Source organism: Larus michahellis, chromosome 1 (assembly GCF_964199755.1).
Source record: "Larus michahellis chromosome 1, bLarMic1.1, whole genome shotgun sequence".
Classification (NCBI taxonomy): domain Eukaryota; kingdom Metazoa; phylum Chordata; class Aves; order Charadriiformes; family Laridae; genus Larus; species Larus michahellis.
Window position 1 is genome coordinate 156,922,551 of NC_133896.1, and position 27,633 is coordinate 156,950,183.

Genomic DNA, 27,633 nt, shown 5'->3' on the forward strand with positions numbered 1-27,633 from the left:
TGTGGTTCTGTCCTATCAGACTAGCAGTCTCTGAAGCACTTCCCAGCGCAGCTCATGGGTCGGTGCGGGCCAGGGGCCATTCCCAGCAGACTTTCTCATGCAGCTGACCTATTTCGGGAGATAAGAGAGTTTAGTAGTGCCTATGCAAGCCGTGTTGTGCCAGCTGGTTCCCGTGCCAAAGGACAGTTCCTGACCTGCTTTATTTGCTAAAAACATGAGGGTTTTGACTTTTGCGATCCCCACTGTGTTCTGTGTCAAACCAGAACCTCAGGCACTGGCTGGTGTCAAGTAATGAGAAGTCAGACAAGATGATCTAAGCGTTTTTTGATTGAGCGTGTTTTCTGCAGAAATCTTTGCTCAAAATAAGATACAGTTGCATTGGCTAGTAGTATCAGAATTTATAGAAGAAATTTATTTCATTACAAATAGCCTCTTTTGTTTCCTTACAAATGTTATTTCTTCTGCATTAAATAAAATATATTCATGAAAATAACATTGGCTTTGATAAGAATGCTATATTATACAGAAAATACTCTTTTGTTCCGGCTATGCCAAGAAGCTGGGGTGAACTTCAGCAGGGAAGCAGTTAAGTTTCAAGCAAATGTCAAGAACAGATGCTATTTAGGACTTCTGAAGAAATTAATAAAGAAAGTAAGCCACTAGAGCAAATGTGTGCTTTCACATTACAACAGCTGAAGGTAAAGGTGTGTTGGAATGAGGTTGAGATATCTTAAGACATCCATCTTAAATAGGAGGAGTAGGGTGGAATTCCTAGGAATTGTAAACCAACAAAGTATTATGGCCCTGGCAAAAATTGTAACATGGAGCAACTCCTTCAAATGCATGTATGTTGTATTTCTGGTGCCCTGTCAGTGTGAAAGTGCTGTAAATAAATATGAGGGTAGTTTTGCTGTTTGTTTTTTTATTATTATTATTAAACTTTTCAGCTCAAACAAACCTGGGATGAGAAAGCCCAGAAGGATCTAACAAATTCTGAGGCGCTAGATGTGCTTATCTATTGTAGAAGGTGTCCCTGCCTGTAGCAGGGGGATTGGAACTAGACAATCTTTAAGGTCCCTTCCAACTCAAACCATTGTATGATTCTATTGCACGGGCATTGCAGACTATGAATGGACAAACTCTGCAAGGTGTTTGATACTCATTGGCGTAGCTGTGCTTTGGGAGTCACGTTGGGAAGCCAGGCAACAGTATTTTCAGTGAAGGGCCTTTAGTTCATGAGGTAACTTCTCCTGGTCTAGTGCCCATTGCCAAATTTGTCTAGAAGAACACTCTAGAATAGACTTTAAATTGTAAGGAGACAGAAGGGATGTACGAAGGTACCTAAATAGGGAATTGTTGCTGTGTCATCTGGTGTGATTCTATGTGCACGTATTTCAAGCAAGAGCAGAACTAACTACGGTGCCATAGGAAGAAGTTATCTTACTGTGAGCTGTACCTGCTTCTGACTGTTACAAAGTCTGGAGGGGCTACAAAATGACAACAGGTTGGCTTTCAAGGAGAGATTACCAAATATGAGACCTTTCTTTATTGAGCAGCTGGTCTAAGTCATGTCTTGTACAGAATCAGAAACTGTCTGTAAATTCATAGTAATTTACTGAGGAAAAAATATGTGGAAAATTAAGCCTCAAAGCTGTTATTTGGAGAAGTTCTCTGGGGTATGTTACATAGATTTTTGAAACAAGATGAGAATAAAATAGTAATGATTGTCCACAGGGAAGATGAAATAGAAATTATTTTTTTTTAATATACTGACAATGATTCTCTTTTTTATAATTGTGGCAGTAAATAGTGAATGATGTAAACCAATTTTTATTAAAATAAAGGCATTCTGAAAAAAAATCAGAGCAATAGAGATATGTGCAATAAAGCACTGGGCTGAATGGTTTATTAGTGGCAAGTATAACGGAAATGTGATAAACTTGGAAAAGGAAGAGCCCAGACTTTAGAGAATCCCGTTGACAGGCTGCACAATTCCATGTTTTTGCAAGACGTGAAGCAAAATGTTACCAGAAAACCTAGCCTGTCTTCTTATTGCACCATGAACATTAACAAACATGACTCATAGGCTCAGGGGACACTGTGCAATCATATGCTGCTTTCTGGTGGTGTGAAGTACCTCCAGAAATTTTTCCTCCTCTGGTATGAAATATTTACCTTAATACAAATTCTAGGAACTCACTAAAAATAACAGCAGTCTCTCCATAAATAATAGAAAGGCTCTTGTTTTCAGGGTTATTCCATGGCTGAAAATCGAAGCTGAGTGTGCTGGAAATACCAGCGTAGCCCATAGTAGCCCTTTTAGTCTATAGTAAGTTAGATTTTATCAAAAGGGTGCTGCTGAAGATTCAGCTTGTTATGGCTGGATGATCCTTTCGTGCCCACCAGAGTTCTTGGTGAAAGGCAGCATGATTGCCATAACAAATGGGATTGCGCCAAAAGGAACTGGTATGGGAAGGAATCAAATGGCCAAGACGCTCAAATACGTGCATTGAACAGGAAGAAAGTTAATTAGCTACGAGGAAAAAGAAATGTGCGCACTAACTGCTCTTTGATGCCCTTCCTGAACTCATTTTGATCAAAATGCAGTGTACAGGCTTGGGCTTTAAAAACGAGATGGTAGAATGGGAGATTTCTTAAGTGTTGTCACAACCTGTGTGAGGACACATGGGGTTCTGGAGATGAAGCCATTCATTGTAAGTCTTCTGCCATTTATTGCCATGATTCCCTGAGCTAGTCACTGGAACAAAAGTGAAGATACACTCCAGTCTTGCAAGGTATAAGAGGAGAGAATAAACTAGGAAGAAAATTATCTCCAGGGGGTCAGCTGATAAAGGGGAATCCTTTGGTGGGACCTTCCTATTGGAAGGTAGGAGGAAATCTGTAGCAATAGGACCAGGGACTAAGGAAAACCGCAGGTAATGTGGAGGAACATTCATTTATATAGCTCTAAAAGGGCAGGTTAAAAACTCCGAACTGTTCTGAAATCCAGAAAGGGCTTTTCTGTGCTTTCTTATTCTAATGCAACTAATGCTGTGTAGAAAGGGCTAACAGCATGAAGCAGGCAATTGTTCATGCAGCTGATGCTTGCCGTGGCTACCCCGCATGGCAGGGCTTTCAGAAAGGGCCTGGAAGAGCTGGGCATGGCTTCCTCCGAGCGATGCAATCGCAAAGGCCTGGCAGAAGGCAGTCTCCTACAGGCATTGGGAAATCTACAGGGCAAGCATCTCCCTGTACGTTGATTTAGCAACTATGTGAGATTTCTAGCAAATTCACGCTGGAAGTGGCCGTGGAAAATCTGTCCTGTTGTTTTCCTCTGTGGCTGGCGCAGAATCAGACTCTTCCACCTTCTGGTGCCTGTGAAGCATATGTGATGTGTGGAGCATGTGATTCTCTTTCCTCTCCTCCCTTCCTTCCTTTCAGGGTTATAAGAGCCAGGCCAGGCCTCTTGTTAGTGGTCCCACAGCCGTTAAAGGTGCTGGGAGGACTGGGAGATATGCCTGTAACTGTGAGCGTGGAATACACCTAAATGGAAGGAGGAAGAATCCCTGGCTAGAGACCTGGGGCTCTAAAGATGCTTAGGTCCTACAAAACCCCACAGCTTCAGGCTGCAAGGTCCAGACCTTGTCAGCTAAATAAGATTAGCCCTAATCTGTGTATTGGGGACATGGCCACAAGCAACAACAATGGTGGGAAGATGAAGCTGTAAGTCCATCCTGCTAATGGTTTGTGCAAGAGCCCCAAATTCTACCTTTGCTATTCACATTTCAAATTTTGCATGTCTCTGTGTCTACGTTGTCATAGTGACAGAAGGCACGGAGAATATTTTGTCTGTTTTTTTCTTGGACGTGGATGCAAAACATCCTTTGCCACGTACATTTTCTTTCCCTCCTAGTTGATTTTTTTTCTTGGCTTTCCGAAGAGTTTAAAGAAGAGCTGAAATCGTGAATGGAGTTCACTGTGCTTATATTCAGTACGGTTAGACAACAAATACCTTTTTGATGTCTAACAAACAAATAGAATACATAATAAAGGACTTGGGCTGAATGTCATGATTAAAAATGTGTTGTTGGTACTATTTGTTGTTCTTATTCTTCATGTGTCATCCAACAGAGAATCTTCTGCTGGCTGTAATGGGACCTTAGACACCCGCATTGTACACACACAGCTGTCAGTGCCTGAACCTGAACCTCACACTTGGCTTCTTGGATCAGATTTTGATGTTGAGTTGTTCAACTACTCAGCTCCCACTTAATTCCTGCCTCAGTTTATGCAGAGAAGAGGCAGAGAGGGAGAAGAGAGTGGAAAAGTTGCTGGGATTAGAAGCACGGTGTGCTTTGGGCTGCAGCATGTAAGGAAGGGATTTCCAAGTCACAACATGCTGGCGTCTTGTTCTGCAGGAAACACAAACTGCAGATCAGAGTTTTGGACTGTGCACTATGAAACAGATGAATACTGCACCATTGTAATGGTGAAGACTAATAGTCAAAGAAAGAGAGTGTTTGGGACTGGACAAAACCATGGACTTTCTGGAAAAAAATTAGTAAGGAAGAGCACATTAGTTTTGACTGCATCCAGTGTGGTGGTAGAGAATAAATGGATTTGAAATCCTATTAGAAGAGAAGAGCGGTGTAACGTGGCAGTAAGATGAAATGTCTGTGAAACAGTAACGTAAAAGATGCGTTGCAGGCAAATGTTCAAAATGGACAGTCATCAGATTGACAGGTCAATCCGTGTGGGAAGATGTCTGAACTCTACTATGTATCAGTGAAATTTATTTTTATGCTTCTATAATAGTTTCCTAACTCCCAAGCCAACATAATTTGGTATAGCATCCATAGTGTCCGCACATAGATGGTAAGACCAACAAGAGTATCAGGGGTTCTAGAGTATAGTGCCTGGCAGCTGCAGTCTGGGCTTTTTGCACAACATCCACTTTGCTCCTTAAATCAGTAGGATTCCAAACACAATGTCTTGGCTCAATACCTGGATATAAAATGAATGATGATAAATGAGGATTGTTAAGTGCGCACCTCTGGGAAAAGTCAGGGGAATGTAAATCTTCATAAACCGAAGCGGTTAAAAAGTTAATAGGGTGGTTGGGTATTAACCTTATGAAAAACATGAGTGCCTTCTAGAAACCAATTATTTACTGTTTTAAAATAGCAACAGCTCTTAAACAATGGGTAAGGGTGGAGACTTCTCGGATGAGCAGATTAGTTGCCAGTGAAATTAAGATAATCTCTCCACTTTCTGTATTTCAGTGTTCATACACATTTGGAAGTAAGGAGTTGGCAGATGGTTCTCATGAACTACATCTGGAAATACAAGATGCCAAAATTGAGTGCACGAGTATTACTGGTAAGATTCATGGCCTCAGGGTAGTGGCATGTTGCCCAAAGTTAGTTGAAGGATATAATCATGAGTGATGCAGAACCAGATCAGTATGAGGGAAACATATATTTCAGATACGGATAAGAATTTCCTTGGGGGAAGGGGAGAGCATTAGAATTTAAACAGCCATTCCCTTTCTGCGTTAAAATCTGCCTTAAAATCTTTGGGTATATATGAAAATGGACCTTTTCTCTTGTCCTACAGGTGCTACCACTCTTAAAAAAAAAAATTCTCCCTGGAGACCCTCAAACACGTGAGTGTTCACGTAATGTGTTGCTTAAGCCAAAATTGTAGGATACAGGTAGTTTATGATAACCTCAGTGGGTTAAAAATTCCTTTTTTCCAATACCTTCAAATCACAACTTTTTATAAGAAAATAAAATTGAACAAGACCCATGAGCCCATGTATCCTTTTGGAGCAACTAGCATAAATGGACTCAAGAGGGAGAGGGTTAATTTCCAAAACACGTACTATTCTAGTAGAGAAAAGGATTTTGAGTCTTAATTTGCTTAGAGAGACCTGGAAAAAGCAACAGAGCTGTGTGCAGGAGGAAGATAAGAGAGAGATTATCTCCAACGTGACATTCACACTGGGGGGATGGGGGTTTGGGGTTGTGTGCGTTGTGGTGTTTGGATGGGAGTGACCAAGACAGTAACCGTTGTGGTGGTGACCATATTGCTGCAGGTCTGCTGGTTTGCCTGCTGAATGCTCCTCTGAGACAGCATGAAAAAGAGAGATCAGGACTATGCTTTGCTCAAACATGGAAGAAATGGTTCTTTTCTTTCAGAACGAAGCATGGAGGGCTAAAACAGACTTCTGGGTGAAAGGGAGGTACCCCAACATGTCAGATATTAGAAAAGAGACAAGAAAAGGGAGATGTAAGTACATCTATCCCATTTGTTACTTACAGGGAGAACAAGTGTTGAGCAGCTATTGAAGTTTGAAACCCTCGTCAAACTCTTAGAATGGACAATTCTAAGCTACATACAGCTTTTTTTTCTTGGCACGTGCACGTTTTTTCACTTAACCAAATGTGTGTGCCCATCTAACTGTGTACGTTCACTCTTTTTTAAGTTCCTCCTGCTGGCTGGTGGAGGCAGTTGCTATTCTCCAAATTCTCTCAAATTCTTCATTATCTCCCCATCAGCACATCAGACTGGATGGTGCAGCACTGGTGTGGCTTCCCCTCAATACTGTGTGCAGTTTTTGGCCCCGCAATATCAGAAGGATGTGAAAACATTAGAATGTGTCCAAAGGAGGGCAACAAAGATGGTGAGAGGGCTTGAGGGCATGACTTCCACGTGTACTTGGTTTGTTCAGCTTAGAAAAAAGGAGCCTGAGGGCTAACCTCATTGCTGTCTACAGCTGCTTTATGAGAGGAGAGGGAGGTGGTGATCTCTTCCCTCTGGTGATAGGACACGAGAGAATCAGGGGAAGTTCAGATTGCACATTAGAAAAGAGTTCTTAATGGAGAGGGTAGTCAAGCACTGGAACAAGCTCCACAGGGAAGCAGTCATGGCCCCGAGCTTCTTAGCATTCGAGAAGCATGTGGAGAATACTCTTAGGTTTAACTTTTAGGTTGCCCTGACTGGAGTCAGGAGTTGGACTTGATCCCCGTGGGTCCCTTCCAACTCAGGATATTCTATGAGTAGCTCATGTTTTATGTGAGAGAGACTGGGAGTCACCTTTTGTTTAGTGTTACGACAAGGAAAGGAGATCAGAGACCTCAAAAAGAATAAAAAAACCTCAATAGTCTTGAAATGGCTGTAGTGGGACTTAACTAAAGTTAGGTCAGCACTGGTGCTATGATTTACAGAATCTTTTTAATTGCTGCATAGTAAAAGTTTTTGCTGCAATATCAGGAATTGAACTTTTCTGTGCAGGTGGCCGCAAAAGACTGTAAATTGTGTAAATTACAAACATGTCAACTAAATAATCAGCATTAGGAGCAAAACGTCATTTGAAGAAAAATGTTCTCCAAAGGTTTACCTTATGGTTGTCAGAATATTTTAGCTGCTAAGTAAAAGTTCCTGGTATGATGTGTAACTAGAGGACCAAGATAATTTTAAGATAATGAGCAATGTGTCAGGGCAGGAGGTAAAGTTGATCAGCTTTACTCTCATTTTACTGTAAAGCAGTAACGCTGTGGATTTTTGTTTCCTTGTTTTGCTCTTTTCAGAATGGAGAATAGAAGTAACTGAATAGAATGCTTGTTTAGAAAAACAAAATCTCTTCTTTCTAGGCTGGGAAGAAATATGTAAAGTGCATTCTAAATGAAGTCCCAGAATTATGTCCAACAGCTGTAAGTGTTTGCAGTGAGTATTTCCAATATACACAGACCAGTACTGCTCAGCAGTAAGATCATCTTGGACTCGGGCCTGTTAATGGTAGAAACGTTGCTCTGGACGCGCCCTACAATGGATGCAGGTTCACTTTCTGAGCAGCTGCTCTAACAAACACCTGGTGAGGCCAGAGGCTGTCAGACAGCCGGGCATTTCCCACGAGGGTGCAGAAGTCCAGGGCCTCCAAGGAAGGTGGATTCCAAGTCGTCTACTCTGGGACTTACCTGAGAGGACAGAGAGAAGCCTGACTCATGCTGTAGTACAATCAGCTTTTTTTCCATCTGGACCAGTTCCTTTCAGCACAACGATGCACAGACACTGGTTTTGGACTAAAGTAGTACATAATTTGGATGTTTTAAGAGTCGACACTTAAAAGCCAAGTGAATCCCAAATGTTACCGAGTTGTACCACTGCATCAGTGTTAAGCTTTGTGGTCGTATGCCCAAAATCCCTTAGGAGGTAAGGTATTTCTTTCTGGGCTATAATTTTATCAGAATAAAAGGGAACACACTACCTCTTCATTGGTGGGAATGAACAATTAGACTTCAACCTAATTAATATTAACAACTTTCACTAGCTGTGCAGTTTATAATCACCTTAGAAACCAGCTGCTCAGCACTTCCTAGAATGATACCCTTCTAGGCTAGCTACGTGGTTGGAAGTATTTTCTGAAATAAAAGTCGGCATACCACTTGGTCATCTTGAACTTTGGTCTTGGACCAGGATTTGTTTTCCTTCTTTTCTGAAACTTGGTGTTTATCAGATTGCCAGATCTAGCTTTCAAGTTTGGTTAATGTTTCAGTGCGAAGTATCTTTACAAAATGTGTTTAAAATCTCAAGGTAAGTGTTGATGTCCTTTTTGACATTAACATTGGTTTCCTTGTTAGGAACAAGAAGCACCTTAGTTTTTCCCCACATTAAATAAGGAGACTGGATGTTAACAGTTCTTCCTGATGCAATCCGAATAGGGAGCCCCTGCACCTAGCAGGACACTGCATCATATGTATTTTTAAAAACTTAATGCACCCTTCTTAATGGAAAATAATCATGAAAACAACAACAAACCTTTGGTGGTTTTAAATTGAATGCTACTCCTATTTGTCTCCTTTAAATGGAAAATAAACACTTAAATAATTAAGAGTCGCTGCTTTTAATTTACTGCAGGCTCACCAGTTAAAAAAGAACCGATCACACCCTGTAATTTTCCAATGACCAAATCCAAACCTAGATGGGGGACATGAGGCATCTGATAAACTGGTCTGTATAATAAAATGAGTTAATGGCTATATTTGCTTTTTTCCCCCCTGTCCTGTCACTTCACAGTGTAAGTGAAGCCTTTGAGTAACTAGGATTTTTGCTTTAGCATTTGAATGAAATTAAAATGACAAGACCTGTAAGTATGTGTAATGGAAACATGCAACAACAAAGCCTTATTAGAATGGCCAAATAGTATTTTTAAATTCCTCTTCAGTATCAGCTGAGGAAATGGGAATACACAGAAAACAAACCCCAAAACCTTCAGCCTGTCTCCAGCCTATCTCACTTTGTATTAAAATACCCTTCAGGAAAAGATCTATACAGCAGTATTGCATATATTGCAGAAAAAATATGTAGTCTCATTGTAGAATGTAAACAACAGCTTTCAATTAATTCTACAATTAGTTACAATTTAGTAACTTACTAAAAGAGCATAATTTAAAGAGCTAAAGGAAAACATAAGGTACTCAATTTAGAATACTGTTGAGAAACCACTCTCTATCCTTGTTTCCTTTAAATAAGTAAACATCTTTTTACATGCAAAATAAAAAGCTGTCTGCTTATGAGGTAATTTGTTCCTCTTGCTACCGTGTTCCTCCTGAAATCCAGATGCATCATCACATTGTTTTTTTCAAAACCAGTTTCAATTTAATATTTCTATCCAATTGCAATTTATGCATTTTTTTTCATTGCATGAATAAAAGGAAAACAATCTTCCATATTTACCTTTTCCCCTCAAACTACCTCCTCCGGCAGCTCATTCAGTAGAAACACAAGATTTCTTGCGTACAAAAGGGAGATGGGTACAATACACTTGTATTGTTTGGATAAATATTTCATATAAACACAAAAGCATTACTCTGAAATCTTTATGATGGGAAGTGCAAACCCAATATACGAACAAGGTGCCTAAGCATCCTGCGCAGCCCCAGAGTGGAAGAGGAAGGCACCTGACCTACTGCTCTGACTTGCTTTGTGGAGACTGTCCGGGATACCTCCAGTCTGACGGCGTCCGCGTACCGTGCACTCGGTAATGGTTTTGAAATGACAGAAAGTCCCATAGTAGTGTACCATCAAATGAAAGAAAATGATGGCATTTCTCGGCACTCAGCCTCTTTCGTAAGAGTCTGTGAACACCGCTGCTAACTTAGATAGTAAAGCGCGTTGGTTTGGCCTTTAATTCAGTTTCTTCAAATTGCCAACATTGCAAAAGAAAGGAGAAACAGCTCTGGGTACCCCACACAGCAGAACCGTAAGGAAATACGGATCTTCTCGTGTGCACCTTACGAGTTTGGTTTGGAAAGAACTTTAGCACTTATCCAATCTGCGCAGGAGGAACAAAACTCTCCTGGACTGTTACCAATTTCTATTAGCTTTGCAACAAACCCCACGCACCGCTCATGTTCCAGCTTTCTCTGAATTTCCCTTTTTCTTAGCTTGCTTTTTTAGCTGGCTACGTACACCATCGGAAAAGAAATGTGACTACAAGCATATTCAATGACGGAATCAAACAGTCATTCCATTTTCTGTTATCTACTTACATTTTATTACAGATTAATATGAAACCATCTCATATTCATACCGGAATTATTTTAATTACTCGTGAGCAAACTTAAACCGGTCTTGAATGTTTATATTTATTGCAAGCAGATTCATGTCTCCTGCTTATATATTCTACATTAAGGATCCAAAATGTGACTGAATATAAACAAGTTGTATTTGGTTATCTACAGAAATAAAAGTTAAAAATAGCACTGAAAAGAAACTTTGCAGTAATGTATTCACACACTGACTCTTCAAATCAAATAAATGAAGTGGTATAGGATAATCTAAACATCAGATTTGAAGGCTGATTTATTTTCAAATAAATGCACCTATAATTGTACAATTAAAAGTAAGTGTCAGTATTTGGTGCTGATGACTACAGACATCCTTAATGTGTAATGCACAGATAACTACCCCCCCAGCCCCCGTACAGCAACTTTCGCAGATTCTACTTTACATTAGGTCATGAAAAGCCATTTAAAATGCGATGTGTACGTAGCACAGAATTTATGTCAGAGACAACGCAGATTCAAATTCTGTGAATTTTCATAAGGTAGAAAATTAAAGCTAGAGAAACTGATTTTTTGATTATTCTGCAAAGTAGAATCACGTACTTTTTCACTTTCATAATACTTTCACAAATTTCCATTAAAGCTTTTTTAACAGAGACAGTAGCATGAGCACAATGATCCCACTGGCTTCCAAAAGAAAAGCAGTGCAGTCGCTCAGTTAAGCTAGTTTTTCCTTTTATATTTGCAAGCCAGTTGGGTCAAGACGAACAGGCTAATGCACGCAAGAAAGTGAACTGTAAGCTTCTACGTTAAGTGGCTGAAGAAACAATTATTGTACATGGTAAAACAAAAAAAGATCTTTTGCCACAAGCCACTGCAGGAATATATGAACTTCAGTGGCCAAAAAGCTTCAAATACTTTCTAAGTCTTCACATAGATTTGGTTAGCGCTTACCAGTTTCAAGACATTTACAGAAGCAGTTATGGAGACACTACGCTGTTAAAGCTGCAACGATTTAAACAAGGCAAGTTAGGAAGTTACATAGATTTTTATACTTTTCCACTTTAATTCTTTTTTATTTTTTTACATACATAAAAATCTGTCTCCTTTCGGTGTCCCATCCATAATGAAACATTCTAATGCATTTTGATCTAACTTCTGCTTTTTTATCTTTGTACTGTTGATCCATTTACAGTGAAACTCCAAGTTCCCACCTCCTGCAGTGGACCAGATTTGCGTGGCAACAGTGCCAGGGACTGAAGCAAAAACACATCAAGTGAAACCGAGGTGATGTTTCGTGTTTTGTCCATTAAACGGTCTACCTTAACAAACAAACAGTACCAACTTTTAAAGGAAAAAGTATTGCTAAATCAAAGCAGAAACTTCCACTTAAATTCAAGCGTTCTTTCTCCTGAGAGATGTTTAACTACAATTTCCCAAGCGCTTCTATCGGTGTATCAGCCTGAATAACACCGTCAGTAATTCCTAAGTGCGGGGCTACGTGAAGTTTGCAATGAACTGCTTCGTTAGGAGGCGGAACGGGAATGCAGCATTTTCAAAAACATCACGCAAAAATCTCCTTATTTAAGGCTAAAAGATGGAACTCAGAAAAGTAAAAAAGCAGGAGGCTTTCTAGAGTAAAAAAGCCAGCAGTAATAGTATAGCACTGAAAGTACAGCGCTCTAATCGCCGCTATCACAAATACCAACAAAACATCAATAGTTCGGGTGAGACTGACAGAGCAATCGACCTAGATTTCTAATTTGACATTCATTAAATTTTAACATTCAGCCACAACTCCAGTCTAAGCTAAATTTAAGTGGCCAAAACTCATAGGTATAAAAAAAGCCTTCAAAACATATACTTAAAAAAAAATAGAAATGGTGTGTTAACAAATGTATGCATAAAACAGATTTATAAATAGCTACAGTATGAAAAATATTTCAGTGCAAAGGCAATTTTAAGATTTCTAAAAAATACATTACAAATAATTTGTTAACTACACACAAGAAATTTGTCACTGCTACTGGTATAAAATTTATACCCATATTAACTTTTTAAAAATATATACACCAGTGTTTTATGTAGGGGACGGTTCTAACTGACCAACATTCATGTCTGCAATGGCAAGTACGTGCACACACACCCACACACATGTGTATGTATTTCAAAATGTTACTGCTATGAGGACATTCTTGGAAACGTAAAAGTGCTACATGTTAAGTGGTCAAAGTAACTTTGTCAGTGGTGCTCACCGTTAAACTTTTTAAAATTCTCATATCTTTGGTATACTAAAAATTTCACAACTCACTTTACAATCTCTGCTCGTCCCAGGGCTTTTTAATAATATTTCACTGTTTGTTTGATGCGAAAATCACTCGGAATATTGTGAGGAACGTTTCTTAGTAAGTCGATTTTTCTTTTATTAAAAATAAATCGATAAGTAAACTATTTTGCCTCTGTTTCCTTTTTTTCTTTTAAACACGAAGAGGGAGATAATTTTTCTCTGCCACGCTAGTCCAATCCAAAGACAGCTAGCAACGTCTTGGACAGGTCTTCCAATAAAGGCCACAGCTCTGGTTCCAAATATTTTGTTTTCACATTGAAATAAATTTTTAGCTAATGTCCTCCCAGAGGTATTTAATGACTATGGTTATTAACCAGTTCTAACCACCAGGCTGAAATTGACTGAAATCGGATTACTCCTTCAGGTATTCCTGCACCCCAAAATAAAACACTGGACTAAAGAAACCAGACAAGGACACAGCTAATAGCTGAATTAGCGCAAGGTAACATAAATGTAGCAGAGAAAACAGAAGCGCAAGTTGGCTGTCATTCTTAAAGCAATTCAAACAGAATCCTTGCAGTCAAACTAGTTTCTACATCAGAGCGACGGTTCAACTCTTCGTAAACAGCTGCCTGCCACCTCGTGGTTTGCTTGCAGAAGTTAACAGTTGTGTGCGTCCTAATACATCTCCCAAGCCAATTAGCCAGTATTTAACCATACACACACACAAAAAAAAAAAAATCAAAATTAAGAGGGTGAATCCAGGTAGTAAATGACGCTTATGTGGAAAAAAGAGCCTTTCTTCTTTTAAGGAAAAAAAAAATGTGTCAAAAAAGCTTCATATATAATACTTTCTGCTATGCCTATTTTACAGTCACGGGGTTAGGAAGTGGGAACGCCGGGTAACCTGCACCTTTGACAAATTCACAAAGACCTTTTAGGCAAAATGCTTACATTCGGTTTTTGAGTAGATATTAACATTGACGATATTTACCTATTGAACAGCCAACTTGCCTTCGTATAGCGTGTACATAATTCTACGCAAGGATTGTTTTGCCTATCTTTCTACGGGGGAAAACTAACTGAAAACCAGACATAGCCCTGATTTGGCCACTTACAAGGAAGTGAACATTAGAGAGTGTTTCTTGAAAGCAGATTTGCACAGAGGAAACACCAGTTTGTTCTACAGAAAGAGCAAAGAAAGAAAAAGGACAGAGGAAAATCAGAACCAGCACTCGTTAAATACGCTTTAGGAGACTTTCACTGGAGATAACTGAGGTCATTGCTTCTGGCTGAAAATTAAAACTGTTGATCTCAAAATGTAGGTCACTGGCTGAAACTATACAATTCAAGTAAAGAAAATGACTAGGGATGACAGAAGCAGTAAATGCACAAAAGTCTTGACACGGGATGGAGAGAATTTTTAGTGCTACCAGTCTCACAGTACCAGACTGTGCGGATTGTTCATTGCTCCAGTAGTTCAAAACATAAAAAGAGGCCTATTGGCCCGGAAGGGTTCATACTTCTAGCTCTTGTTCCTGTTTGTCTGAACATTACCTCAGACAGCAAAAGCCACGTAATAGTTTAATATATTTCTGTGACATGTTTGTTTCCTGAAAAAAGAAATAAACAAAAATACAGTTTTTAAAGGCTTGACTTGGTGTTCTGTCATACAGACGTTTCCAAACCTGACCCACTGTAGCAGTAGCCTGCACTGGAACGGCAATGCTTATTTGAATAGCCAAAGACAGACGGAAGTACTGAATAATCAACGCCTCTCCAGTGCGTAAACATCATTTTTTTAGAATGAGAATTAGACCTTCTTGCTGGGGAATTGCTGCAGTCGCTGCTCCTGTATCTTGGGCTTTTCAGACAGGCAAGAGGTGTGAATTCCGAGATGTGCTCCCGACAGTGCCTCGATGCATTCTGTTAAAAGGAAAAAAACCAAATACACAGTGAATAGATGATTTCGGAGCTAAAAGTCTACAATTGTCTTCTTTCATAGGGCCATTGTGCCCTTGGTATAACAACGCCTTTCACTAGATCACCACTCTGGGTATTGTTTCACGTAAAGGTATAAACCCTCATGTTGTTGAGCAATCAACCACTTTCAGCGTGATTAGTTTTATATTAAGACATACAGAACCAGGCATAATTTCACATATAACCCTAAACCCGATAAGGAGCTCTTTAGAGAAATCTAGATGAGGACACAGAGGACTGCATTCAAGTCGAATTGTTTACAATCGGGTTTATATTTCATTTTGCAATCTCTCCTGGTACGTTTTTTTATCTCTGAACTTTTTTAGCCAGGATTTCCTATGAGGAATTTTAAGACGGAACAGATTCAAGTACTTTGCCCTGTACTTCCAAAGAGAGGGAATTCTTTATGGTCAGTTTGTGCTAATAGATGAAAGTTCTAGAGGTTTAATGCACTTGCTTTGTACTTTTAAGCAGCATCTGATTTTGGACTTGCTTAGGTTACATGTAGCACCTGTACAGGCAATTTATACTACATATCACAATGCTATCTTGGTCTAATTGTCCATTAAAGTTTATCTGTACCACAGAATAACTCCATACTCTGGCAGAATCAGCACTTCCACTCAGGAAATTCTCAGGACTACAGTAACACCATGGTTGCGTGACAAGACCCTGGAACGTGGGCACAAACTGAAAGAAGATCAGGACAGCACCTTCCCTAATGAGTTTATCTAATTCTTCTCACTGAATGCACATATAATTTCCAGGTATAGAGGTATGGCGGTTATGTGACTTTATTTAAGATATAAATGCATTATAAGCATGATTCAAATCAATGTTATCAATCATTCTCTCCATAAATGCTATATAAACCAGTCAATCCTCTGTTTTTAATCACCCCCTTCCTCCTACCCCGTGTTAACACCACAGTAGCAAAAGGGACAAAATCACAAAATAAATATTAACTATGTAGTGTATAGAAGTTTGGCTGAGATTTAATATTACACTTTTAATGCCAATCACAAGCTTCAAACACTACTCTTGCATAACCAAGAGCAATCAGAAAGCTCTGTTACAACAGTTACTCTTGGAAAAGGCAGTAAACTGTACCAAACTGCTCACTAACAGTGAGGCCTGGGTTCTTTTAAACACACATATAGACCAAATACCAACATTAATACAGAAAAAAATGTAGATATTCAGGTAAAAGATTAGCGGACTTTGTTTTGCAAATATCAGAGGAAGTAGTCATACACTTTATTGTAACTATTTTTCCTATTCTTCCAGCTAGAAAGTGAAGCGTTTAGTTACCATATGTATTTCTAAAAATAAAATCATGTTTTTTCTACACGTATCTCCAAGGCAAGCGCTTTCAATCTGCCATGCTTGAAGATACTCAAGACAGTAGGGGTTTTCTACTACTACTTGTCTAGCAGTCAAGAAAAGTAAATCGAAAGCACCCCTCCACCACCTTGAAGGCCTACAGCCCACAGCAGCTCATTACATTGCAGGCGTCCTCCTTCACCTGTTGGTACTTGGCACCTTCACTTAGTTCTTCAGGTGCTGCTTTTGGGGTCAGGAGAGCATGATGAAAAGGGCAAGCAGATGATGTAAAGCAGAGAACTTCATTCTGCTGCCCTGATGTTTGGAGGATTTAGGGGCTCACCACTCATGCTGCTGTCTCAGGTATTTGGCAAGGCTGCCATGCTCCTCTCTTGATCCGAGGCAGGGATGCAGCGATGCACTTATCCATACAGAGCACGTTACTCTGGTAGATGCTGCCAGATACACAGCCCCAGTCTCCCAACCCAAGGTCCTACTCACAAGTAACTCGCTTCCTTGTGTATGGTTCTCTTCCTCTCTTACTGTCTGCATTTGGTCTACGTGTGTATTCAAGAGCAGGAGAGATGATGGATAAACTGCTAGCGTGTGGGAATTACTGCCGACTTTACGTATTGTACACCCTGGTGCCACGTGAGTACACTCTGCAATAATGACTGCAGTTCTCATAGAAGAAACGTCACACAACACCTATACATAACACAGTGTATTTATAGGACTCTGAGTATATTGATTCATTGTTTTGCCTTCCACGAGTAAGCGTTTGAGACAAAAAGATCTTACCTGTGGCATGGAACATCTCTTGCAAAAACTAGTCTCTCCGAGTAAAGCAGAATGATTTTGTATCAATATTAGTAAAGTACATCAAAAACTCTGGAGGAAACAGTTGATTTGTAAATAGCACAGTTCACCAATAGAAATTAATCCAAACTGGCAACACGTACAGTACTGTTACCTAGCTTTGATCTAATTATGGCTCGGAAGCTGAAAGAATTCCTTCAAGAAGTCGCCCATCGCTGTTCGCCAGTGCATTTAGGGCTGTTTTATGTCTCATACTCTTCTGCAAGGATGAGGAAAAACAGTGAGACTCTTGCTGAATGTGAAAGGGAAAGGTGAACGAGTGGTACCATTTGGTACAATGTAACTATTGTAGCAAAGTCCTGTAAAAGTGAGGGATTTTCCGATAGGTTTAAAAAGGAAAGGTTATCCAGTGCAAAACAAGGTTTCTATTTCTTGATCCTGAGACTAAATCCTTTCAGCCACTCTGAGGACGTTTTTAATTCCATTTCAAACTCTGTTAAAAATACTTAATTACTCTCAAAAGCACTTAACTGTACCATGACCGAGTACCATGGGCTGTGTGCCTTTACCCTCTGACAATAACCTGTACTGAATGGGAGAGGTCCTCCTGAGAAGACGAGGTCAGATCGATTCCAAATTAAGGAGCGGCCGTCCCGCTTCACTACTCCCCAGAACAACCGGCATGCTGAAGGGAGCGCTGCACCGGGAGGCGAAGGGGCCAGTGCTAACGAAGGCTGATTTACAACTTAGCCATTACACCACAGGGAGAGAGGGCAGGGCAGTTACCACGGTAACTTTTTCCAGGGGATTCAAATATTGCAACAGCAAGATCCATTTCTTTGTTTCCCACAGAAGAGGAGCCCGACACATGAGAAAGGCAACAGTTTGCTGGTGACCGGTTTTTTTTACGAGCCCTGCGCAGTTGCTGAACAGCAGCTAAGCCCATTGAGGAAGAGAAGAATGACGAATCCCCAGAGAGGCTCCCCCAGGCAGAAGTACCACTCTGGGTTTCCCCAAGCGCAGCAAAGGGTAGAGGCCTCATAACGTGGCTGATGGGCCCATCGTGTGACTGAAGTGAAAGTGAAGTAAACAAAAATGATCATTCAGAAGCAAAGTGAAAAGGAAAATTTTTCTTAAAAAGGAATGAAAGCACAGAAGTTATTTACAGCTCAGAATCTAAACACCTGGTATTTCAGCTGTAAAATATTTGGGATTGCTGAAACACGATCAAAGTGACAATTATAAAAATGAAAAGAGGATAATTTAAAGTGAATTCATATTTTCCTTAACAGAGCTGCTGAGCTTCTGCTATTGATGAAAAAAGAATAAAGAAAAAGAAAACATAATCAATTAATGTAGATTGGATATAGTAAAAAAATACCCTATTGCTTTTTAAAAATAGAGGCTGAAAGAAACGCCACAGCTGCGTAATTTCCAGTTAAAGCACAAAATTCAGCTTCTTTCATTGAGCCAAAGAGTCACTGGGACTGCATGTATGAGAGACATGAGCAGATTTTGTCCGACATTACTAAAAGACAACAGATTCCTCCAAAGCTTTTGCAGAATTAGTGTTTTAGCCCAAGACAGACAAGAGTTCATACGTGTGTGTATAAATATACATGCATATATATATACTTGTATGTACATATATGTATGTGTATACACACATAAGTATTTGTGTGTGCATGTATATATCTCACGCTCTCTCTCTCTATATATATATGTATATCACTGAAAAGTTCTCTCAAACAAAACAGAACTAGATCTGTAATGTGTAAAAACCTCTCCAATGATAATGATGGTAAACAATCACCCACCGCACACTGGAATGACTCTCAAATAATTGAAAAACTCAGAAGCATAAGAATTGCTTCAAAGGCTTTATGCGATCTTACTGCCTGAGCAGGCCTAACGTAGTAACCTGTGAGGTGGCTGCTGGTCCTATGTTAATCTTGTCAACCGTTCCAGAAGCCCCTTATTAGAAAGAAAGCAATATAGCTTGTAGGAATGCAGTAAGTTTAAAAATAATTGCTTACAAGCTCAGTTCAAACCAATCCTAAGGCACTTAAAGGCCAATTTTAGCCAGAATTTTCAATAGTGAAAAAAACTTTGTGTATTTTCCCTATGACTTACGTAATTACAGTAATTTTTATTGACTATATATTTTTGAGGGGGGGAAAGAAAGAGGGAATGTATATTTTATCTTAACCAGTTAAGAAATAAAGATATGAATCTGCAATGGAAACCAACAGTCTCCTAATACTAAGTCAAAACCAGTTTTCTTGCAGAAAAGGAAGCTAAGATTAACTAGCTTTTCTTTTACTTCTATATTATATTAAATGCCATATACTTCTGGATGTTGAGCTGTTTTCTTTCTAGAAAGAGCACAGAATTCCATAGAATATAAGGAAAGCTCAGTTTCAAAATGCATGCTGGAAATAACTTATTTAATTAAAAGTTGCATTTTCTTCTGTCACAGAAGAGCAGATATACTAATGTATTCCAAAGATCACTTAAATGGCTTCCAGTACCACATTTTCTGTATTCTGCTCGTAACATCAGCATAATCAGAATTATCACTTCTTTGCGTGTTAACTATTCCATTTACTGAGGTACAATGCAAGCATGCCATGCATTCACCTACAGACAGACCCATGATTAAAATGGGGATCTAGGAATCCTAGATTCTTGAGGAAGAAACACTATGTAAAATTCAGTAACAACAGTGACAAAAAATGATAGTGATAGTGACGGATTGTGACAACAACTCATACAATGTTTGAGATAAAAAAACAGGAGGAAAACACTATACTAAAAAGTATTCTTCCGAATATAGTTGACGTGAATCAGAAATGGAGATAATGAGTACAGTAAATAACTTCTGATGATAAATTTTTTACTGTCCTTTGAATGAAATGGCCAAGCATGCAGAAAGGCAGAAAAAAGTCACCTTTTGTTCCATTAGAAACTTAGACTGCTTGAAGTCTGAGAAAGCATAAAGATGGTGGACTGCTCAACAGAAAGGCACTGATGTTTAGTCTGATTTCCCCAGAAGATTGTAGGAAGGAACCGTGCACATCATTTATGTTTAAAGCAAGGTAGCAGTTATTTAGACAAAGCACATTGGAAGACAGGAAGAAACAAAGAGAGGGAAGAAGAAACACAAGGGATATATCTGGTTAAAAGTCAAAGATTTTCTGCTAAATATTAAAAAATGAATATTGCCAGTGTTAAGCCCAAAGTTTGCTTTACAATTGATTCATTTTCCAGCACTAACATACAATGTCTGTAAGAAATGCTGTAATACCTTTGTTTGAGGCTTTTGTTTGTTAGCTTGTTTCTTTGCATTAACCCATCCTCAGTCTCTCTCTTTACACTTTTAAATCAAGCATGCAGAACCTAGACTGAGATCAACTTCTTCCACAAGTAGCACATACAGCAAAAGAGACATCTACATTCAAGATATCGAAATAGAAAACCACTAAATGCTGATCTACCTGGGAATGCTTTTCTGATATTCTTTATTCTTTCCTGTCCTCATGAAGTGGGGCATTTTCACAACTGTACATTCAAGGAATACAAAACAATGGCAAGGGGTTTTACTTTGCAGATATGAAAGACGACTTTTTTACCTTTGCCAGAAGGGAAATTTTACTTTCCTTGGAAATAATGTTCCTTTATTCCTTTCCTCTTAATGCAAAGTATCCTCTCAAATAAACATCAAAATGCTAACTAATCCCTACAAACACAGTCGCTGGTAACTCATTATTTTATCCTACCAGTGGTGGCTGACGGGCTGAAAATGGGTGGGGCAATAACATTAAGTTTCAGGTTCAATGCCTCTACTGTCCGTCACCTTCTAACATACATAATATATGAAAGTTTGTTGGGATCAAAAATACAGGTAAAATTTTCTCCTGGGGCTGGTTTGATGGCCCCAGAGTAGTACCATGCATCCCACAGAACCTGACTTCCCTTTCAGCCTCACCAGAGCAAGTCTTTACGCAATAGTTTCTCCTTTTGGGCTTATCAAAAGAAAGGTGACAGTAGATTTTAAAATACTCTCGGGCACAGCAAGACACATTTACGTAGAGATAATGTATCAAAACAGGCAAAATGTAAGTTGAAATATAAAAGAGGAAAAAATTATTAATAGAATATGAATAAGTTTTAATAGAGGTGTTTTGTAACAGGCACAGCATCAGTATAAAATAGTTTGCTAAGGAAGTATTATATTGCACAGATCATGCAATACGAATTGTTGGCATGAGTTTACTACATATTCCTTACCAACATACTATATACTCATTGCATTTATTTTCAGTGTACAATTTCTAGATTTATTCAATAATAAACACACATGCACTTGTAGAGTCCCTTGGTATAGGATTGCAACTGCTGGTGCAAATCCCTACTTCAAAGGGGATTTCAATAAAATCACATGCTCCCTTCCTACTGGTTTTATGTTGAGCTTAGCTTATTTTAGCTGGTTTTCCATTTCAGATTACTATGCTCAGCTTCCACGGTAAATGCTAGAAGTTTCATTTCTGCAGTAGAATGACTTGGTATGAAAGAAAATTACTTTGATTCAGGGGTGTGGGCTCTGCCCCTGAATACTGCACAACAGCAGGAACAACTGCCACCCAGGCCAATGTAAGTACCCCTCCTACCTACCCTCACTAAGATCACAAGCCCCTTCCCCTTCTTATCTCTTCAAGTCAGGAATCATGTCGAGCCATATGTCTGTCTCCCACCATCCTCCTCAGCTGATTTCCCTGTGGTTGCTGGTAGGGAGGGACAGGGGTCGCCCCAGGGTTCAGGTAAATGCCACCATGTAAATAATAGGCAGCGTCTTCCACCATACCGCTCAGAAGTGGCTGGTGTACGACCAGGGACAGGCACCACGTAGGGAACCTCTGTTCTAAACTTGTCTCTAACCTTACAAGAGGTCTAATTATTAGAGATTTGTGATACAAAAAACTAACTTCACAATGAAAAACATTTTTACCTGGATTCTTTCTGTTGCTGTAGGCCACAACTGTCTGCATAAGACCTTCTTGAGAACATCTGGAAGAAGGCTGACAGTTATGAGCAGAATTATGCCCAGCCACGCAGGACCACTAGACAGCATTTGCATGAACACGTAATACATCCTCTGATAATTGAGAAAAGGCCTAGTAGGGAAAAGATTAAATAGATATTACACTTCAGTACACAAAAAAAAGACTGGCAATGTTAAATATAAAAATTATGACAGTGATTAAATACTTCAGGTTCAACTTCATAGTTTGTGGCTGTTGATCCATCCCAGTTTTCTCAAAAGGAGACCTAAACATTCACTGACTAGAGAGAGCTACCTTCCCTTTGTCTTCCACGCTGCAGAAAACACCATGCTGTCCCCCACTTGCTGCCTCCCCTTTGCAAAAATAAACTAAGTTATATTCTTATCCCATCTATGCTCTTCCATCTACTCCTTATCTTGCCCCAGATATTTTCCATCTTTCCTCTCAGTGTCCCACCCATCACTTTCCTCCCCTTCCCAAACGCACACCTATTTGTACGTATCCTCAGAGGAAGGCTTGTTGATCATATCTTTCTCCATACCTCTCAAGCTCCCTTAAGCATCTCTGATGGTTTCATGTTATGCTCCCTAAGCTATTCAGCACATTTTTATCTGCCCCCACTTTCACTGCCTTCACTTCCATGTTTCCCTGTATCTCCATGGCAGTGTGTGGTCATTAAAATGCCATCACTGAAGGGTTAATGGGAAACAGAGGCCATGTTTACTGACAGCAAAGATCAATAGACAGTTTGTATCAACACTGCAGTGTAAAGCCCCCCCTACCAGTACGGCATTCTCCTGCTGGTTTCCAAAATTTGATAGAAGGCATTGCATTCTAAAAAAGTAATCAAGTTAAAATAGTCATATCTCTAATACACAGCAAGGCTGGCTAGAAAATGCTAGCAGGGAAAATGGCACTTCTATAAACTGTTTTCATTCTGATGCTGAAGAAATTGAGATCTGATCTTACTGAAAAAAAAAAAAAAAAAGAGGCTACTGAATATCCAAGGAGTTGACAGGTAGTTACTAATTTGCAAAGGACACACTGAAATACAAATCCTTACTCCAAATTAAATGGCACCTTAATCACCATGCAACAGCTAGCCTCTGCTTTCTCTTTGGTCCCTCAAAATGTTTGCTTCTGTATACAAAGTAGAACAGCTCCAGAAGAAGAGGTTAGAAAACATATCTGGGTACTATCTACAGGAGACAAATGCAAATTCAAGTTCCTGTTGGCAATCAGGCATAGTAAGAACTTGAACCTTTTTCAACTTGATCTCCTTCCCAAAAACTTCAGTTTCAAGTACACAGAATTTTTAATAGAAAAAACCCACCGCTTACTTTCAATCAGCTATGTACAAGAATTACACTAATTCTTAAAAAGCTTCTTACCAACAGTAGAATAAGTAGGTGTTCAGACATCTACAGTAAACCTACTTTGATAAAGAAGGGAGCAAATAAAACACAGGACTCCTGGTCATCCACACAGCTTCAATGTTAGTTCCACGCCCTAGCTGTAGTTTAGACTGCTGCAGCTAGTTCCCCCCAAGACAAGCTGACTAGATGGGTGTCTAACCCCGAGCTGCATAGACGTGACCTACTCGGTGACATTTTGCCTCAGGCAGCCAGCCTCAGCTACTTGATTTGAACCAACCCTTGACTGCTTTTGACTGATACTACTGAGATAGCCCCAGTAGCAGCCTGAGGTCTGATATTCTTCTCTTCACAGTCTTCTCTAAGAATATTTTAGCAGCCATTCAGTGAAAGGGGAGCTGAGTATTCTGTAATCTGTGTTTAAAATGTGACTGCTATTGGGGGTTCTGCAATACATAAAAGCTTAATTTCATTCTGTTTGGGACAAAAAAGTGAAATACATAACTTTATATTAACTTTTTGAAATAACATTTGTGATGCAATTTATATTAGGGTTCATACCAAATAATTCCTCCCCAGAGCAGAGAAAAGATAATGTAGAATGCCAGTGATCCCCAGATCATGAAGTGATTTATCCACGTCCAATAGTGTGTATCTAGTGCAAGCTGAAAAAAACCCAAATGAGATTATATGGTGTTATTACTATCTAGCAGCAACAGAATACTCAGCAGGAGATGAAATAAAATGAAACCCTTTGAAAAAAACGGAAGGGTTCTACACAGAATTAGCTAAAAAACGTTTTTCAATTTTGAGCACAGTTAAGGCAGCACAGATAACAAAATCTGTATTTAAACTAATATGACAATGTATGGTCATAGAAAGAAAGCAATATAAGTAAGCAGCAATCGGAAAACAAGCTCTAAGAAAGTTTCAATGGAAAAAATACAGTATACCTTACCTTCAATGTAACCGTGAATACAAGCACAGTAAACACCAGTGTCCCAAAGGTCCAGTTTCCAAACATCTATAAAAAATGGTCCAAAGCAGTTGTAGGTAATCCTGCCCACTACTTTGTGAATTGTCCAGAACAAACCTCTTAAAGCTATATATTGCTTTATATCAGGAACTGACACTTAAGCAACAACACTGAATTCATACATGATCTATCCAGGACAAATTATTTTGATTTCTCGCCCTTGTGTGTACATACCTCAGATTTCATACAGACAGAAAAAACACAATCAATGCACTCAACCGAAAGTTCACAGGTATGTTTCTTAGTAAAAATGAAGTATAGCACAGTTAACAAATCACTGAGATTTACAAACGAACTGCAATAATTTCATCAATCTTCTTGAACATCATCTTTTCTCTGTCTCCTTCCTCTGCTGTCCTTGATGTTCCATGATTTCTTGGAGGTTCAACAGCATGTTATACAGATGAGTAACAGTACAAGAAAGAATGTGATAACCACCAAAGCCACGCGAGTACATAAGTGTTCTACGCACATTTTAAGATAAAACGCTTTTGAATTGGGGTTGATTTTCTCCCCACCTGCATCATGAAATAGAAACACTTCAGCTTTTCAAGTGGGCAGAAATGATCATTAATGCTGATGGAGGGAAGAATCGGTGGTGAATATGGTCACAGAGGATTGTGCGGACTGCAGCAGCTATGAGACAACCAAGTTTAGGATCCAGAGAAATGCTGTATTAATTTCATTTTATTCAGAGCATTGCACCCATGAATGAGAAGGGTGCCCAAGAGAGCTGAATGATTTTGAAAGAGAAAAATGGCGAGATCTCATGAACCCTTTTTTGCAGGAAGACGTGAAATTTCAGCAGAAGACGCAGTTGGCCAAGCAGGATGCCTCTCAATGAACAAGGCAAAATGGAAGCATACAAGAGATGACAATATGGGCAGGCAGCAAATGGGTAGCGTAAAAGCATTACCTGGGTACAGAGGAACAAAATCACGCAGGCTGAAGCTCAGCTCAAACTAAGATTAGTGAAGGGTGTTGAGGGTAACAAAAAGGATATCTACAGGAATCCTAGTTTCAAAGGGAAAATGCAAGTCCACTGATGGAGTGGTAAGGCATCCTAGTGAAAGGTGTTAAATAAAATGCTGAAGTATTCAATTTTCTGGACATTAAGTCTTCAAGAGCATAGCCTGCTCCTTGCATTTAACAGCAAAGCTTGGGAAGGAAAGGAACAGCCAACAGCATGGGAACAACAGGTTAAGGAGCTGTTAAGGAGGGAGAGCAATGGATACGATCTATTTTGAATTTCACAAGGCATTTGACACTTGATTCAGACAGCCCAGCCTGGGTAAACAGACTACTACTTGAGTTGAAAAGTGTCTGAACCACTGGCCTCAAAAGTTTAGTGATCAATGACTTGATTTTTGGTTGGCTGGTGGTACTCAGTGAACTACACCAGGGACTGAGCCCCCCTACACCTGGGGCTGATATTGCTGAGTATCTCTGCCAGTGGCCTGGATGGTGACACAGAGAACATCATGAGCAAACTGCCAGGTGGTACAAAAACAGAGAATAGCTGCCATAACGAATGGCAGAGTCTCAGTCCAGAAGGACCTCTATTGATCTGAGAAGTGGGATAACAGATATCTTAGGAAGTTCAATAAGGAAAAGTGCAAAGTCTTACACCTATGCAGGAGTAACGCCATATATTGGAACTGACTGGCTGAGCAATGGCCCTGCTGAAAAGGAAGCTGCAGTAGACTCCAGCTTGAATACAAGCCTATACTGTGCTTTCTCTATAAATAAGGGAAACTGCAAACTGAGCTGTATTGGGAGGAACATGGCCACTGAATCAAGAAAGAGTATCACTCCCCTCTACTCAGCTACAGTGAGGTTGAACCTGGAACACCATGCCCTGTTTTGGGCCCCTCAGTTCAGGAGGGATGTGAAAAAAATTGGAAAGGATCACGTGGCAGGCAACCAAGACGGTTAGCAGTCTGGAGCTCTCCTGTGAAGAGAGCCTGAAGGACTTATTTAGTCTGGTGGAAGGGAGGTTAAGGAACAACCTAATAGCTGTCCAGAAATATTTGAAGAACATCAGGTATTAGGAAAAATTTTTTCACCATGAAGGCAGAAAAACCTTGCAACAGGTTGACCATGAAGGTTATGAAATCTCCATCCTCAGGGATATTCTAAACAAAGTTGTCTGTGAGTCTGTTTGTTAGCATCTAGTTTATTAACAAAAAATTTTCTATGCTCTGCTCCCAGCCTATCCAAGACTTCCTTGCCTCCTTCTGCAACTGTATTTGTTGTATCTTCCATATTCCTATTTAATCCACTCTGCATCAAATATTAAAATAAATCACACAGGATATACATTTTATTATATGAGTAAACTAAGATGACACTTAGAATCTGCAATCACTTCTACAGTACCTTCTTTTCTTCTTACCTTCCTTGTGTAGCTAGTCTCTGACTATATGTTTTTACAACACCAACCATGTCATATCCAAAGCAGAATACCATACACAAAGCAGTATCACAAATAATAAGAGATAAATCTTTGACATCTTAATTTTTTTTACATGTAAGTTACATATAGGCAACAAAATTGTGCCCAGTTTACTTTCTCTCACTTTGAGGGTCTTTTCTAAAGCCATTCAAGCGCTTTCTAGCAAACTGTAACACATTTTCTATAGCAGAGAGAGTAAGCAACAAAATGTAGGTTACAGAAAAGCATAGAACAAAATAACAAAACACAAGGAAGCAAAAAGCCTACTTATTTTTTAAAGTTCGTGGCTCTCTACCACACCTCATATACCTTGATGTACCTTATATTCTATATAAGTTCTTTATATTTTAAGTACTTATAAAGTAGCAATAAAGAACGTTTCTATCTATAGGTTTAAGTGATATTTTGAAATAATTATAGGAAATATTTAACTGCTCTTTAACAGTTGAATTAAAGAACAGTGAAAGATGAAATGGATATCATGACAAATCCACAATAGTCTTACCATGTGAGTGCTGGTTGTCATTAGCTGAGGATAGGAAGAGAAGCAAGTAGCAAAAAGAAAAAAAAGCACACAAATAAAATAGACCAAAATATCAATGGGTAAAATAAATAAAATGCAAAAGTTCTTAAAATTTGCATTCCTGTGACTGCAAAGCAAGTAGAGATAGATTATTTTAAGCTGCCATATGTAAAAAGTAATTAAAATATTAAAAAGCTTGTTAT

General features: G+C 39.3%; 1 protein-coding gene across 5 annotated transcripts in view; it reads right to left on the reverse strand.

Annotated features, from left to right (window-relative positions):
* Positions 1 to 11,653: 11,653 nt before the first annotated feature.
* The window catches only part of ATP11A (ATPase phospholipid transporting 11A), a 122,170-nt gene continuing 106,190 nt past the window's right edge, over positions 11,654 to 27,633 (reverse strand). The window contains exons 26-31 of one of the 5 annotated variants that reach the window (XM_074561261.1): positions 27,413 to 27,436; positions 24,375 to 24,440; positions 23,978 to 24,081; positions 21,989 to 22,154; positions 19,931 to 20,019; positions 11,654 to 14,781 (exon numbers count right to left, since the gene is read on the reverse strand). In XM_074561261.1, coding sequence (XP_074417362.1) covers positions 19,942 to 20,019; positions 21,989 to 22,154; positions 23,978 to 24,081; positions 24,375 to 24,440; positions 27,413 to 27,436 — 438 coding nt within the window. In that variant the 3' untranslated portion in view covers positions 11,654 to 14,781; positions 19,931 to 19,941. Of the gene's footprint in view, positions 14,782 to 17,123; positions 17,240 to 19,930; positions 20,020 to 21,988; positions 22,155 to 23,977; positions 24,082 to 24,374; positions 24,441 to 27,412; positions 27,437 to 27,633 lie in introns of all 5 variants that reach the window. The other 4 variants (XM_074561289.1, XM_074561280.1, XM_074561271.1 and 1 more) reach the window with 4 other exon arrangements.